Source organism: Gnatocerus cornutus, chromosome 6, assembly GCF_029298725.1.
Source record: "Gnatocerus cornutus isolate USDA-ARS CGAHR chromosome 6, icGnaCorn1.1, whole genome shotgun sequence".
Taxonomy (NCBI): domain Eukaryota; kingdom Metazoa; phylum Arthropoda; class Insecta; order Coleoptera; family Tenebrionidae; genus Gnatocerus; species Gnatocerus cornutus.
Window position 1 is genome coordinate 10,152,531 of NC_142238.1, and position 17,581 is coordinate 10,170,111.

The 17,581-nt window shown below is 37.5% G+C and overlaps 1 protein-coding gene across 3 annotated transcripts in view; it reads left to right on the forward strand.

Moving 5' to 3' along the window:
• Nucleotides 1-17,581, forward strand: part of LOC148172751 (uncharacterized) — a 114,935-nt gene that overhangs the window by 79,737 nt on the left and 17,617 nt on the right. For all 3 annotated transcript variants that reach the window (XM_088038822.1, XM_088038823.1, XM_088038824.1), the window contains exons 2-4: nucleotides 13,130-13,387; nucleotides 13,710-13,870; nucleotides 15,489-15,535. In XM_088038822.1, coding sequence (XP_087894948.1) covers nucleotides 13,130-13,387; nucleotides 13,710-13,870; nucleotides 15,489-15,535 — 466 coding nt within the window. The remainder of the gene's footprint in view (nucleotides 1-13,129; nucleotides 13,388-13,709; nucleotides 13,871-15,488; nucleotides 15,536-17,581) is intronic.

The following is a 17,581-nucleotide window of genomic DNA, read 5'->3' on the forward strand; positions in this document are numbered from 1 at the left end:
TTTCAGTTGTCAGTTTTTTCGTTGTTGTTTATTTCTTTGAGCGTTGATCACATTAATTTCCGCTCTTATTAAACTTTTTGCAGTTTAACGGTATTTACATGACAAGCAAAGAACGTTTGCTTGTAATTTCTTTAGAAGCTTCACGTAGCTCATTTGTTCCAACCAATAAAGTCGCATCTTCAAACTGTTTACTGACGAGCTAAAAGCACTAATAGCTCTCTTAAGAGTGTTTAATTTAGAGCGCATTCTTTACAAATTGACAATCAAATTTCGTGTAAAGCTACAAATTGCCCGACTTTTAATCATTCGTAATAAATGTTTATTGTTTTTTTTTATTGACTGTTTATAGCATGTAGTCAAACTTTCTTCAATTTTCTTTAGTGGGAGTCTTAGCATTCTGACAAAATTAATGCTCCCATGATGGCAACTTCTTAATGGTCCATAACCGGTTAATGAAGTCATGTGAGCCAAATGGGGCTAAAGTATAGATACGACCCTTTCGACGTAAAATATGTATGAGCTCGACACGACGAAAATAGTGTTTACTAACTTGCTGGCTTGAAGTTATTATTTTTGACGAGGCAAACTGAAAGTGATATCTCAGCAATTCCTTTATTGTCTTTCCTTGAAAATAAGTCAATGTTTTAAAGGTTAGCTAAGCATTAACGGCTGATATGAAGTCCCAAGCACGTGCAGACTGGGAAACACGAACTGACTTCCTAATTTCCCCGTTTCGCACTTAACTGACAGCCTTCTGTAATAAGGAGTCGTGCATGTTCCTTGTAACCTACCAGGTTACAAACGTGGTCTGAAAGAAGCTTGCTGTTCGCTTTGTTGTAATATTCTGTCATTAAACCAGCACCTGAACGAAATAATATCATACTATGAACCCTCAGGCGGCACATTAAACATAATAACAGTTCCATTAAATACGTTATGATGAGCCCACACGGCTCTACAAAGTGTATTTAACTTTTGCGGTAGTGATTGTGGCGACTGCTTATTTTTTCTGTTTTCATTTTTCGAGACACTCTGTAGTTATTTGTGTTCTTTTGAACAAGATTCAATTTTCTCCCCGCGGTGGAGGAATAAATAAAGTCCTAATAGGATACTTAAAACAGCTTCATCACAGTCCTCGCGATGATTGAATTGACTTAGTTTCCGGTTTCGCATCACGCAACTCCATTTAATGACACCGCCGGGATTCTTGCAGATCCCAGCCATATTTTGTCCAGGCAGATCGAAATCTGTCTTCCTGGACGCAAAGAAAATGGCCTATGAAAACGGAACATTAAATTCCCGGAAATCGGTCGCGGTTCCCGATAAATTGGCGCAACAATACAACTCCGGATTCAATTCAGATTCGATGGAAAGATAGGATTACGAGGTTTTGGCGGTTTTGATGTAATAATTTCAACGGAACAAATACATGAATCGTTCGCGCTAAACTGGATAAAGAGAAGAGGGGTTTTAATTGGAAAAATGGAATAAGTTAAGTTGTTTCTACAATCGGCGGGTATTAAATTTTTAATTTGGTTTCGATTTGGGGATTAATTGGAAGGGCGGAAGGGTTTCGTTGACGTGAAAAAGTCAAAACTGGAATAGTGAAAGTAAGGAAACGTGTATACGCTATAAAGCAACTTAATATTCAGTTCGCACCCCATAAGCCCTTTTTAGTGGGGTAGGGCAGTGGAAGAGAGTACATTTTAATTAACTTATTTAGACCCCATTAACTGAACATTTGTCAGCTACATCTCGGGGTAAAGGGTTATAAAACGACAGTCCTTGCTTCCTTCATAAAGAAAATTACAATTTAGAAATACAAAATAAACTTGCTCTCAGGAAAGTAGGGTAAAGGAACTCGACGTTTCGTGCTCAAAACCTGTACACGTTGTCGTAAACTGACCATAAAAACTTTATTGAAGAATTAGCAAGGCGGATTTAATAAAAAAAGGTGGTTTGCATGGATTCGAAATTCAGATTGGTTTTATTAGTCAGAAAAGTATGGTGCTTGGAGAGCAACTATCTATCTTATTAAAAATTAAACAGTTTTCAACATAATTTTAAAGTTGTGTACGATGGTGAAGGGTATTTAAAAATTAAACATTATAAATAAACCTGCAGTAAAGTTCCGGAATAGTTGCACTTTTGTAGAATGTGGAGGCTTCTATTACGAACAACGTGTTTGCCGAACACCTGGGGAATAGTTATGAAAATAGTCACTAAAAGCTCCGGAACATAAAATGTTAAAACGTCATTTTGAAGCTATAAGTTTGTGCAAAGACTTTATGGAACTTGTTTTAAATATGATTAGAATTACCATTTATCTGAATAGTTTGTCATTTTCAGTTAGTCGGTACTTTATCTAACATTGCAGGAAAGCATAATTTGATTTTTGCGCTTCTACAGCTCGGTCAGTTGCATCCAGGGCATCATTTAAAAAGACAGCGAATGTTTTTATGTCCCCCCTGAGGCCTCATCCAAAAATGCCTCCCCCAAAATGTCCACCCAGGGAGACATCACCCAGAACGGCGTTTTAATTAAACCGGCCACGAGAACTCCAATAATCCCGATTATCATTTCAGTTTCGTGCCACCATTTATCATCGCCTTCAATTATATTTTTTCTTAAGTCACATACCTGAACAAGGATCACACTTTGTCATCCTCCCCCGACTCAAATCCTTATTTATATGCGCTCATCCTTCGCGCACAAATCACATGTTTAGTCAGTGTTGTTAGCAAGAAGCCGAATTCCGGTTAACAAATTGGGAGTTCCGACAAGAAGAAATGCCTTTTTCGTCCAACAAATTATACTTTGCGAATGAAATGCACATGTCGAGACGGAGCACATGTCAGCGCGAAATTTTACGAGCAGGGAATTTATTTCCATCGCGGGTTTATAAACTGGAAGAAGCGCACATAAAAAAATTATTGTTTTCCATTAAGGAATTGGTCGGCACTTTAATTTGTACGCTGCTTAATGTTTAATTAAATCGAGGAATTGCTTAATTAATTTTGTATTTTCATGAATGTTTCACCAACGATTCTGGCTCCGCTTCATTTAAGTCGAAATAATAAAAGTAGAATCCGAAGAAAAATCCGGTGGCCGAGGACTCGCTAATTGGCCGTTTGTCCGAGCTTCACCTTTACTTAGTAGTTAGCTACAAATTACAAGCGTGTTTTCTTAGCAATTAGAAACTTTGAGTTGATCCTGAAAGTTGTAAGTGTAGGTACGTTTTAAAATGCGTTTTGTGCTGCTCTTCTTCGAAAATTGACACACGTGGACGGAAACGAAGGACGTGACCACCCTTCAGATGTAATTTTGTTAAGAACGCTGCCAGACTCGTACGCAAACAAAAGGATGCTGCATGACAGCACCAAGAGGTTAGTTAGCGTTGTGCAATTGAAAACTCAGTTAACACTGCAAATTTAAACATCAACAGCCGAAGGAAATGGAAGTGTTGGAGACAGAAATAAAACATTGTTGAATTTAATGAGCGCGGTTGCGAAATGAAAATTCTCACAGTTGCATTTGGGTTTCGAATTCCAGACTTTTTAAATAAATCGGTCTTGCTTTTCATATTTAATACACCTAAAATTTTCCAATACATTTTCTTCCTCTCACGAACGGTTTTCCAGTTCTTTACTTGTAACTTTTCAAACTGTCAGTTTGGTGATGAAGTGGAACACAACTTATTTACTTTTGAAAATGATATTCAATATTGTCAACACGGTTTTCTCTGAATAAAAAATTCTCCCAACTATAACTATAATAGAATCACTCCCCTTGCCCTAATTCCGCTTGTATCGGCCCACACGTTTCGATTCTTTTTTTGAATGCATATTTCTCTTATCACTCTTTATCACGCAATGGAAAATTTCTAGCGTTTCTGCTATCGGCTCTCTTTTCAATGATTGATTGTGGAATGCGTATTGCAGCATTTCCCCTCCAGAAATGTCCACTGGTGATGCATGCAGAGACCATGCACTTTATGAGAGTGACATGCCGACATGACATGAATATAATTATCTGCCCTTCTCTGCCATTAACCACCCCTGAAAACCCCCGAAAAACGTATTCCACTCCGGTCATTCCGGTCTGATGTGCTCTTAGACGATTTCCATTTCAAAACACCGACGCCGTTGTTTTAGGACAAAAAACTTGGATTTATTGAATTGTCGAAGGACAAGTGGATGGTTTTATACATGACTTTCTGGGTCGTGTTTGTAGATGTAAATGTCGACGCATTTATTCTGGGCAACTTGAAGGAAAAATGTAAAAAAATCGTGTACAGGACCAGATTTTGGAGGCATAAGAAGAAAAGTTTGGCGATAAAAGATTGTTATTTGAGGCGAGACGTTTTTCAGGGATTGGTTTCGGAATGCGTCCAGTTCTGGACTTTTTGCTGGCATGAATATCAGTTTTCGAACAATTCTTGTTCACTTTGATCTCCAACTCCAAACTTTCCATATTTTCGTATGTTTTCCGAAGCGAGTCAGCACATTTCTCTCCCGCTTCTTTATGTTTTCTCCAATGCATCGGATGTATCGTTCGTGCCAGAGCAAAATTCGATTCCCATCAAGTGTCTGTCAGAAGGTGGATGAAAGCGGCGCCACTGCAGCGATATTTGTTTGACAAGAAGCCATCAAGTCAGAAGGGCCGGATCGGAGGAGTGCAACGCGAAGACGTGCTGGGAATACGCAACGGTAAACATTTCCCATGCGAGTCGGGAATAAGGTCTAGCTTAATATTGCGGGAGAGCCTGCAAATGGAAGAACGGGAAAGAACGATTAATATCAAAGCAAGACAGCAGCTACAAAAGGGTGCAAATGAAATGAAACGGCGACTGAAACATTCAGGAAGCTGAAAGGTGATGCCGTAAAAGTGGAAGGACGCCATAAATCTGCGGTACCTGCAGGTGACATCTTCGTTAAGGCGCTTGTTAGACGCGACGAAGAAACAGCGGGTTTGCGGACAGGGATTTCATAGTTTCTTTTAGTTGTATCCCCGAAGACGGAACGGGGCCTTAGACTTCTTAGCGAAACGACGCCACCTGGGAAATTCGACGCTGGATCGTCAGATACACAAAGCCGGGATATCCCTCGTTATCATAGTTGTAATCCCGAAAGACCAACAATGCGAATTTTTCAAATGGGATGGTAAATAAATTTGATGGGCATACATTTTTACATCGGCAAACACGAGCTACAACCAACAAACAAAATAAACAAGAACAGATACAGGCAATAATCATAATTTATTGGTACTTAATATCAAGTCGTAAAAAGAGACAATTTACGAATACATTTAGTGCGATCATTTATAATATCTCTAGAGCTTCCGCAACCATATATACTTTCTAATAAAGAACGTATGTGGCATGAGAACACCATCATCTTCATATAATGCCGTTTTAACTGCAGACGTGCCATCTAAGTTTTCGACTACATCATGGTCGTATTTTTATACATCTCGTGCTGCCACACGTAATTTAAACCAAAAATTTTGCAGCGAGATGTTATTTCGGACCAGCAAAAATATGATTGTGAATAGAACATTAAGTGCAAATCCTGTGTTGTGTCGGACTATAATGCTTTGTGCCTTACTACATAATCTGCTATTAGGTAAATATGGATTAAATAATATATGCTGTTTGTTATAGCTGCGACTTTGCACCAGTTTAGACCAGCTTAAACATTACCTTTGTAGCAATAATTTATCGCTATTTTGTAAGACTGAAGATATTCCTGGCCCTTTCAGTTACAATTACAACCATTTTAATTGAGCGGTTAACCAGGAGCAGTTGAAATGAAGTTACAAGAGTCGGTCTGTTGTTAACATGTACTCAACTTGTTGAACCTTTAAATGCAGGTGAAGTTTTAATGCATAAATTTACAACTCTGGACAATAGTTCTAACAATTTGTGCGTGCATGCGACTCAGGGGACTGCACAGCCGAAGGGTATTAAACCGGTAATAACTACCAAGCAAATGGCTAAGTACGCGTTCTGAGAGGAGTCGTTGATTAGTCCTTCACTCCGGCTTTTTTACTCGGCCATTATTCAAAACAGTCGCTTTGAAATGACCGAGTGACCACTCTCCGACGGTTAACCCTGAGCAGAGTTCTGAATTTCACTTTACTTTGATGAATCAGAAAGATGGGATGCCAAACGCTGGAATTCTTCAGAAGTGGAAATTCAGAGAGATTTTTAGGTTTCAAATTTATTTTTATTGAATTACTTGACTTCGAGTAGTTAGCTTTTCCGTCCTTTGGCTATTTATAAAATCCGGCGAAAGATATATGACTTCCTTGTAGGGGATAAACTCAATCTGTGCATTTTATTGTCCACATTAAACGTCGTTCCAGTGACGAGTAGCTTCCAAGAAGCTCTGGCGCACGCCCAAGAAACTTGATAAAATAACTTCATTAACAAGCACCATAGAAACTGTGCGTTAATGGTGTGATTGATGGGTTTTAACCCTTGTTAAGAGCACACTGCGTCACAATGCGCTTTAATAAGCTCATTTTCTAACAATTTGCTCTCATTACACTCGACCACCTTCCACGACACTCCACCAAACCGCGCTTCACTTGTAAATAACAGTCTAAATCAATACCATTGATTTATTTTTTTCATGAAGGTGTAAGATCTAACCCACAAGAAGACTGCATTTAAAATCTCATTGAAAATATTATTTCAATTTAACAATTCCCCCGTCTGAATGCAGCGATTAAAAATAATCGCTTAAAAGCATCGGCTGCTGGCTGCTTTTCTCTGATTACATGCAAAAAATCGGTGCGAATGCAAAACAGGGAAAGCGATGTTGATATAAAGGATTTGAGAAAAGCCTCGCTAAGGTACTTACTATTAAAGCTTAAAATAAAACAAAGTCTAGAGACAAAAAATAATGGCTGCAATTAGAACGATACTAATTGTGGGAATTTTTCCAAACAATAATAAAATCAGTTATTAAGATTTCAGTCGAGATAAATTCAGTAGGAAACTCCGTGTTAATAAAGAAAGATCCGCGAAGGATGTCATTAGACGGTGGCGTCTTTGAAACCGACTCTGTGTTCATTTTAATTAATGAGTGATGTTTATTTTGTTCAGTAGGAATGTAGTTGCTTGTCGTAACGAGACAAATGGTAAAAAAACTATGATATTGAGCTCGGAGCGCCATTAACCCAGCGAACCAAAGTTGGAGTAATGAGAATAATAATTATTAGAACTACCACTGGAGATGTAGAACATTTTCGCGAAGGAAATTACAGTGCTTTACTACGAATAAAAAATAATTAGCAGAAGTAGAAATTTCTCAGAGTATGTAAAATAAGACACACTTGAGACTTTCATAATGAAAATGCAAAATGCACGAATTTTAAGATGCACTTGTGCAGTCAATACTTGAGACGGCTCTTGAAAAATGCCCTTACTCGGTCATGAAGGTTCAAACTCTAGAAAAGCTGACAATCAGACGATTACACCTGTAGTCTTTTGCACTCTCAAACTTACATTGTATTCAGTCGTGACTTTTTGTTCCAAATTTCTTTCTTTTCTCATTTTATGAAAACTGCTGTTGATGTAATATTTATAACATTATACAGTATTTATGTTAGTGCACGTGATTTATTTATAATTTGATGACTGCTAAACATTTTTAAAAAAACATTTTGCACTCGACTCAATTGAAAATTAATGAAGCAGAAAATGACACTGGATACTATTAACGTAAATTAATAATTCATTTTTAAAATAGCAAATAATGTTTTTAGTTAAATTAAATTTTGTCCCCACGTGCTATATATGCAACCCAAAGTACGCTTGGTATAACACCGCATCTGCTCTCGCTATTAAAATCTCGTATCCCAAAACACGAGGATATAACTGTCTCAAAAACCACAAATTTGTTTAAGATTATAAGAGTAAAGTAAATTTTCCACGTGTCAGACTTAAAATTACATTTCACTTTAAAATCTAGGCCGACATGTGTGTAACTGAGATTGATGTACGTGCCATGTGCAATTTAAAATAATTAAATGTACAAACGATTTTCTCCGCTTCTGAGTCGCATTTATATTTAAATTATGCTTCGTGTAGTGTAAGCAAATTGTTCTTGAAGCCATTTAACCGCGAGCATAGGTTGTAGATAACTGAATTATGTTCATCCGGCCGAAGTTTATTTATCTTACAGGTTAATAGATAGCGAGGCTAAATCTTGTATGTTCCTTTCGGTAACTGATAAGTTGGAAATCCAATTTGGTTTGTATGCGGACTGGGACGGACTCTGCAGGAGTTTGCTTCGATGAAAGCTTTCTGATGAGCTTGAAAGCGATAGCCGAGCTTTTTGGAGTGACCACTGGACGCAGCGGGAATAGACTCGTGAGTGCCAATTATCTGTGAAGCGCAGAATGGGAACTTTTCGCAATGGCATATGACAAACGATGCCATTAAACAGGGCAGTGGACATAAATATGGCATACTCCTGGTTTAACTGCAACATGGAAAATTAAGGGAAACTGTTTTTCTTTTCCGAACAATTTGTTTTAATTAGCAGTTGCAACAGTCTTCTGAATTAATAAATAAAGGCTTGTAGCGTTGCACTTCATTCAAAATTAGTTGTCTGCAGCAAAAATATGGCATGAATTATGAGTTGTCACCACAGGCTTTACCGGAAAAGATTTACGAGCGGAATAATTTCCAATGTAAACGTGTACATCAGCGCGGCATAAAAACTCCATAAAATAATTGAAACTCGTTTAAATAATTACACATCTGGGGAAATGATGGGAAAATTCGAATACGTTTGCAATTTTTGCAATATAAATGACGCGCTTACATGAATTTCATTTTATTCAATCGGACTGGCACATGACAATTACATTTTCCGCTGCACAAAAATGCAGATTTATTCCAAAGTAGTTTGCGGAACATGAATTCACACGTGCGTTTCTGTCGTTTTTATTAATTGGTATGATCATGCAGATACGCCTAAAGTGCAATATTTTGCGATTTAAATAAATTTTATTCGGCCGCATGTGAATTTCCGCCTCTTTGAAATGCTAATTCCGACGTTTTTATTCATACCAATTTCATCAGTATGCTTGCTTTGATGTTTCGGGACGCGTTAATTGATATTATGTTGATTTTACCCATACAGCTGCTATAAAAACACCAATTCGGACACTCTTCCAAATTCAAATGACTCTAAAGTTATTGCAGGGCAGTTAGTAATTGCTTCTCCAAAAACACAACTTTTAAATCCAAGAGAAACAAAATTATTCATTTTATTCTACTTTGTCATGAGCAAGCAAAAACTCCCAGTTTTCATTATCCAACAGTTTTTATAGTTTTTATTATTTTGAAGCAGTCTTATGCAAATTTCGGCGCCAGAGCTATCAAATCTTCAGTAGGCACAATGTTAATGCGGGCCTTCAAGTATTCTGTTTATAACATGTTTTGTAGACACCGCAATCAAATTAAAACTCACACGTTTGTGAAATGTAAAGGAATTTTAAATCGGTTTAATTTTACGGAATCTCGGCACAAGACAATTCAAAACCCATTTTAAAATTTATAAGATGCGTGACCTGTCATGGAATTGTAATTATAAAGCGAAATTAACTCGGAAAAATAATTCTTCCAGACCGAGCGGTAATAAATTACCTTGTTCCGACGCTAAATTTGTGTTTGTTTTTCGGAGGGTTTGGTGAAATTTTAGTTACCTTATTGATTTATGGTCGCAATGAAATAAAATTCAGTAAACTGTTAAGAAATAGTTCTTGTAGAACCGGTGATTTGTCTCCTCCTTGTTGTTCACTGAAATTATTCTCGCGATATTGACTTATAACTTAGAATGCGTTTATTAATAAAGCATGGCCGCGGGCTTTAAACGACGATCCAGGACAGAGTTTGCTCGGTGTAAAGTGACAGAGATTGCTAATCCTGCAAAACATGATTTACTTGAATATTCTGAGTTAAGAGGTTGCAGTACTATAATAAGACGTAAGCGGTCCTAAGCCCTCCTGCTGCGGCTTAGATTAAACGTATTCCTGCTATTCATAATGCATACTATTACGGGAACTAAAGTAGAAGTGGTTTTATTGCAGACCGAAAATATGGGAGGAGTACCAAACCACCGAAGGGTTTTAGAAGCAATTATTGCTTACTATTTTGTAACACTCTGTATGTTTGTTTAGATTATTCCACACAATATGACTTTGCTGGCATCTCAAGTCCACAGTTTTGAAATTCAAATCAGATGCTCATCGCCTGTAGCTTAATTCAATATCATTGTAATCCACTGGAACATTATAAGCAACGCCCCGCCCTATTAATCATAATAAGTTTGTATGCACAGTATACTTATGCAAATCAGCATTTCGTATACATCATTGAAAACCGCTTGACTTTATCTCCGAGATCAGGAGTTATTGCAACTCAACCCAGATGAACAATTACCATAATTTCTTCGCATCTGGTCACTAATACCATCCTAGCTCCTGCTTCAAGACAAATTCATCTGACGTTCAATTTTCTACCTTGTTTTAATTAAAGACAACTCGCGAGTGCATATTACGCCACGTTCCGTATATGGAGCATTCTTATTTGTTTGAACTGGCCGTAATAGAACTAGATGTTCCTCCATTGTCTCAAGCAAACGTTAAAGGCAACATCTTTTGTATGCTAATTTCCGAACAGTATGTGCAACAATGTCTTAATTCCGTTTGCAACATAATCGCATATGCAATGGTTTCTTTCTCTGCACGAAGCAACACGATGTCGCTTCTCTTGTTTGAGTTGATTGTTGTAATGCGAAGTAATTCTCTATTGTCCTCCAACACTGGATGCTAGTCTTGGCACTTAAGCAGTTTACGCTATTGTCAACTATCGCGGAAAGAATTAAGATGATTTGCCCGCTAACTGTATAGAGGTTATTGGAATGTTTGTCTTGAAATTTCGAATCTCTTCATTCCTCGACACAGTTGGTTTCATTTCGCAAAAAGGCACTCTCTTGTAGCTGTGTAGTGTCTTATCAAGTTTGAGCTTTATTTAAAACGAAACTTCATTAACATGTGGAGAGAATTTAAGGGTTGAGGGTTGGAGCTCCGCCGCACCCTTGTACATAGTTTGAACCATTCTGTGCCACGTGACATGCATTTACATAGTTCCAGAGAACGTCACCTACATAAGTTTAATAAGAGACAGTTAATTAATACTTGGAGCATATTTCCAAGTTTACAACTCAAATAAACGCGAACTGTCTCCCATTAAAAAAACTAGACGATTCATAAACGGAAATATTGAACTATCATCGGTGCAGTTTTATGTCGTGCTCGTAAAGTTTTTAGCGCTTTTTATAACAGTTTATTGGAGTGGTTTCGAAAAATTTTAATATTCCAGGTGATCTCAAATGGGAAAACTTTCAGTGTACGTTACAGGATGACGTGCTGTTTTTCCGTATCGATTCTACGGTCTTAAAGCAGTAATTTAGTTTGAGACGCGAGTTCTATTTCAGATTTCCCCTAAGAAAAATTAGTTAACTAAAAATTACCACCATTAACGCAAACCCTATATTTTCTCAGTGCTTTCTCTGAATGACGTAATTTATCGACGTGACCCGAGCCCTTCGGTCTTTGGTGAAGGATGGAGGCATTCCTCATGCCCGAAGTCGAAAAACATTAGGAGAGAAACGCCAAGATACGACAAAAAGGTCTAGTGCGTACTTTCCTCGTTTTAGACTAGTCTCGGCTCAAAAATTAATCAAATAACCCAACGTTTTTACGGGTTGTGACTGCACTTCTTGTCTAGATCTGCGGTTTTGTGTTTAGAATTTTAAATTGGTTACTTTTAAAAAATTACACGTACATCCGTGGTCGCCGAGACAAAGTTGAAAAATAATAAACATGCTTTTATCTCAGATCACAAATCAGAATCTCCAGAGCTTCGCCGCGCTTGATTAAAGCCGCCCATGTATCTTAATTACTATCAGGAAAGTCATGAATATTATATTTTTAATTTAAGAGTGGCGGCGTCGTTGGCGGCGGTTTTTAGTTCCCGAAACTCTTATCAGGCCTTGCCGAAATTGAAACATAAGCGTTTAAGAGACATCAAACACGGCGTCATGTGCAATCACCTTTCCTGCAGACGCCACAGGATTAGGAACGGAGTGGTCAAAGCGCGTCAGCAGTTGAATGCCAAATTGGGAACGAGAGATTTACGTAATCCGTCCAGGAGTTGAGGAATTGTTGAAAGGACATGTGTTGCAGGCGTTTGTTGCTTTATCCGAACAGCAGCTCCGATTTGTGCATTATCATCACAAAGCCAGAACAAACAAGCATAATAAAAACGAGCGCCCTAGAGGATGCCGCTGTTGCTGCCAGTCGAAGATCGGCCCACACAGACTTCAAAAGCACGAATTTTAAATTCACGATATAAAGCGGACGCGATGTAATAAAGCAATTATGGAGCCTTTGAAAATTTGCTTGATGGAGATCATTAGCAGAGTTGCTAAAATACTAGGGGTTGCCGCATTGGTTTTGTAAAAAGAGGTAACAAAATTATTTTTATATCTTCGTTGATGAAATTTTGATACATGAGGTGGCACAAAAATGGTGGATGCGTCAGGTCGCGACATAGTTTAACACAATTCTGGAAGCATCGCTTTTATTTTTACACACATTTTATAGCAGGAATGCGAATTTTTAACACTACATAATAAAGGGAAATGGTACATAAACAGCGGAGCAATAAAATTTCGAACAGGCAGAAGGACGACACATGTGGCTATATTTTCGTTTAAGCACCGGAAACGCGAATAAATATTAATTAATTAGAACGCCTTGCGATCGTATCTTCTTTACATAAGTGATAAGTAAATAGTGCTTACATGACTTACTAAGGGGATCAAAACAAAGTAGAGGGCAAAGTGTCCTCGAAAGCAATTTATTCCACGACTTTCTAATTTTGCGACAGCGGTCAAAGTTATTCAAATGAATTTAAGCTTTTCATGTATTTTACATCATACCGCAGTAACTACTAGGTTTGGTGGTAAAAGTAGACAAGGACTTGAAAATTACACTTCTGAAAACCGCGTCATTTCACTAACCATGAATTGTTAATTTGCAGGATGGCGAGCGAGGATACTTGGAGGGTTTAGCGTCACGATATGCGGACTTGTTCAGTACACACTACGGAGACGTTTTGGGACATCTGGAAGATTTGCGTCGTATTGAGTGGGCTGAATCGTCTCCGAGAGAACGAAGTGTTATTACGCCGGGCACTCCACCTGCCAACTACAGTCCTGTTGGGGGAACCCCCGTCTCAGCAGGACATGGCCTGACCTCGTCACAGTCACAGCCAATCTACGTTCCCGGAAAATATTTAGTAAGCGTTATTTAGTATTGTGGTTAAATGTTAGAGCAAACGATTTCAAGTCATGTTAAGGTTATTACAAGGCGAATTCCATCCGTCCTCATGCATATTCAAACCGGTGCTTAAACTTAATTAACCCTCGAAATGTGCGGCTATTATTTAGATTGTAAAGAAAATTTAAAGTCACTCGGTAGTACCATAAAGTTTATTAAAATGATTTAGTCGGTTGCTAGAAATTTCTCTACGATGTGAATAATTAACCATTCTTCGTGCATAAGTTTGTATTCCACTTTCGCGGAGGATAATGCAATTTAATTTTGTTGGCTCGTTTCAGCCTTCGAGTTGTCTGAGTGATAAAGAGGAGGACGAAATATATGGCTTCGGATATGGAGTATTTGGAGCGCAAATCGCGAGGCAGCAGCAGCAAAGGTTAATGGGACCAGCGCCTACGAGTCATCAACCACTATTATTACAACACCAGCACAACTATCAAACGTAAGTACGCCATCTTAAATTTATAACACTTCGTTTTGTACAAATTGAGTTCAAAGTTGCATAAAACAGATGTAGGGCTATATTTCGACTTTGCAGAGACAAGGCTCATCAGGGAAATTTTCGACTTTGCAAATCCCAGTGAACGTGCTCCCTCAAACTGTTTGCATAATTTTCTGTTGCATCGTTTTGTGTACTTTACTGCGTAAAATACAATTGCTGCAGCACATTTTGCTTCTAAAAGCTTAGAAAAGGTTTTGTTTTGCAGATTCATTTTATTACTGAACAAATTAAATTGCAATTTAATGGAGCTCCCACAGGTAGTTTAGTGTAAGTAACATAATTGTAGAAACAAAGGATTGGTTATAAAAAAATTAGGACAAGACAAAATCAGGCAAGACTCGAAAATGATCGCGGAAGTCGAGGAAACGGCCGTGAAGGAGTTCACACCAATGAGAATCTTCAATCGCATTTTATTTTATTGTCGCCGTTACGTAGCGCACATTTTGTTAAAATGAGAATATAAAACCGCCGAGGCTGCGCTCGTCGACTTTTACGATTCTTTTACTTATTTATTTATATAATTACATCAAGTTATAACAGAAGAAGGAAATTGTCACTATCGCCGCCTTTTTTAATCATATCCTTAAACAGAGCTCGGCAAAGTAAACACGAGCAGTCACAACGACATTATGAGATTTTCACCGCAGGATATCACGCTCTGATTGGGATTCTTCTAACGGCGGCTCATAACTTCTGTCGCAATATCAATTAAGGACCCTCTGAATCCGTATTTGTTCGCCGAAAACGTGATATAAAGCTTATTACGTGACGAAGGAGTGATTGTTGAAGAGAAGTTGCACGTAACCAGCAAACCGTATTTGCATTGCAGAGTAAATATGGAATTATTGATGGCATTGGTGGTTGAAACTTTGGAATCATTCCTTCATCCAAACACGGAAATAAAGACAAAGAAAAGTCCAAAGGGGATGCAAGCTTTCATTTCGGAAGTCTAACGAATTACCAATCAAACGGTTGCTGTAGATGCTCGTCTGAATAAATTAAAGATTCTGCGAAGGCGGTTGAGAAATTTCTAACACTGACACGTTCGAATTAAATGATTATATTCGAATGAGTAGTGAAGCATTTTTTGACTTTTCTTCTAAACAAAGAGTCTGGAAATCTTATAATTCTCAGCACACCTGTTTATTTTAAATCATCTAAAAATATTACTTAGGGTTTCATTACGTTTTCCAGTCACGCGAACTCGAATACAATACCTATTTAGCAAAATCTTCTTGTTCTTTGTTTTGTGTACATTTTATTATAATACTGCAAAGCAGAAATATTTTATGAATGCGTTTAATTTGAATTAGTTCAATACCTTCATCTCCACTTCCACAAAATTATATTTTGTTTCCTCCAGTTGAAATCTGACGTTCTAAATCTTCCATAGTTCGTGGGGCGCAAACTAAATTAGTAAACGCCCCACAGACATTTGTCAAGTCAAACGTTATCAACGCTAACCGTAATAAATATAATAAATAGAGACATTAAAACTTGAGTGTATTGGTTTTTTATAGGGTGTGTCTAAATTTAATGCTTTTTTATGTTGTTGCAGATGCCTAAGTCCACGATCGGCCTATTTTTACGAATTTCCTCCCAATGGTAAGTGTGTTTTCATTCAATATCTTTCGGCGCTGAGAAAATCTCACGGGACTGTATTTACTTAAGCGAATATACTTTACAAATGTGTATTAACATTCAAATTTCTATTACTGTTTGAGCACAAGTCGGCGGAACAATTAAAAGCAAACTCGCTTGTGTGCATAATCAACAATATCCTCTCTGCTATCATCATCGTTGGTTTGAAACTTGGATAACTTTCCAAGTTTCTAAGTATTTGCAACTTCATTTCTATTGAAATGCAGGAGAGGTCAGATTCTAAAGCAATATCCGAGCAGATTGAATTTACCATGTGCATGCAAACACTTCGACCGCACTGTTACGGTTACGATAGTTTGAAAATAGCCAAGACAAGTCGTGTAGCTTGCAAACTGTTTTACTGCATATTAAAGACATTAACAAGTGCTCGATTCCAGTAAAGATCTACCGATTGAGTTTTATGACTCACCATAAAAAATCTTCTACCTCAACAGGTTTAACGTCTTGAAATCTTTACGTTGACATCCCACGGTTGACGCTCAATTCTGGCTGTTTCTTCTACAGTTAACGGCGTTGCATCTAGTCTTGTAAGAACGAAGAAAATACTAGTGAGATCCTGTAGCGATTAAACGTCAGAGATTTTTAAACGAACGAACTAACTCGACTTTAACTCGATCTTTGTAATTTATTTCTGATAGGAGGTTATTGATTGCTTTTACTTTAGCAGGTGCTCGAAATTAGCACTTAAAACGAGAGCCGACGAAAAACAACAAAAGGAAACTTCCGACTTCTTACTTCGACTATTTCTTACAAGACGTGTCGCAGACTGCTTAATTAAATCAAAAGGCATCAATCTTGTCTCAAAAGACACGAGGTCCATTCTGGAGGTTATACAACTGTGTTGACAAGACGATCTGCATTTTTAACAATTTGTCATACTAGTAGGCTTTTTTATTATTAATTTATACTTTTCCATTTTTTTAAAGAAACATTTTTCATAAACGAACAAATCAGGCTCAGGCAAAAATAAAATGATTTTTAGTCTTTTTCAAGTGACCATATTTATGAACATTTACAATTAAAAGCTTTTAAATTTTAAATTGAAACTGGAAAGTTTATATTTACCGTCACAGATTAAAAGTCAACAAAGTTGCAATGAAATAATTTGTTAGGTTTCAATCGTTTGCAAATTTTGCATCAGACTGCACATTAAATTCAAAAGACAGATTTTTCTGCTCTTTCAAATTTAAAAGTAACTTTAGTTGAAATAAACGAGACCGCCTGCTCGTTTAGTCGGTAGTATTACTTGTATAGACATCATATAAAAATGGTGGAGGCGCCGGGTCAAGTTTTTATGTCATACTATTATTATCTAAATAAATCCGGCTTCTGAGATTATGAAGTACGACAGTTTTGAGGTAAAAGGCGGAGTTCAACAGATCAAAGAAAAAATACTGAAATGGGCTAGAATTTTATGTTCCAGTAAATTTTATGTTTTTATATGTCGCGCAGATTTATTTTTATGGCCACAATTATAGATACTGACAAGAGATACGCTCGTGTTTTACATGGGAAGCTTTTTTGGTAGTAAAATAAGTCGTCATTTTTTTATCATTAGTGTTTTACATCCAGTTCGTGCACCTGCAGTGTTCTTGATGGAAATTACAATTCCACAAATCCCGTGCCTAATTTCGCCCGCAGGAAGCCTCGTAGGAAACAAGCCGTCTAATTTTTTAATGTCAGCCATAGAATCCATTCCACAACAATTAACGTGGGAAGTTTTTATAAAACACATGCAGCAGACACGAAAATTTCATCAAGCGAACGTCAGTCCTAAAAGCCGAAACACGATAACAGACAAACACAGAAGACAAAAATCACTTATTTCCCATGTGTCAACTGTCAGCAGAGAGATATGCGAGTTTTCAGCGCCAGGATAACCACAATTTAAACAACCCGTCGCAATTTCAAAGACTTATTTCATTTTGTTTTAAAAGCGCCACTGAAAAACTACACGTTTTCAGTGGTGGAAAGCTGTCAGAACTTTAA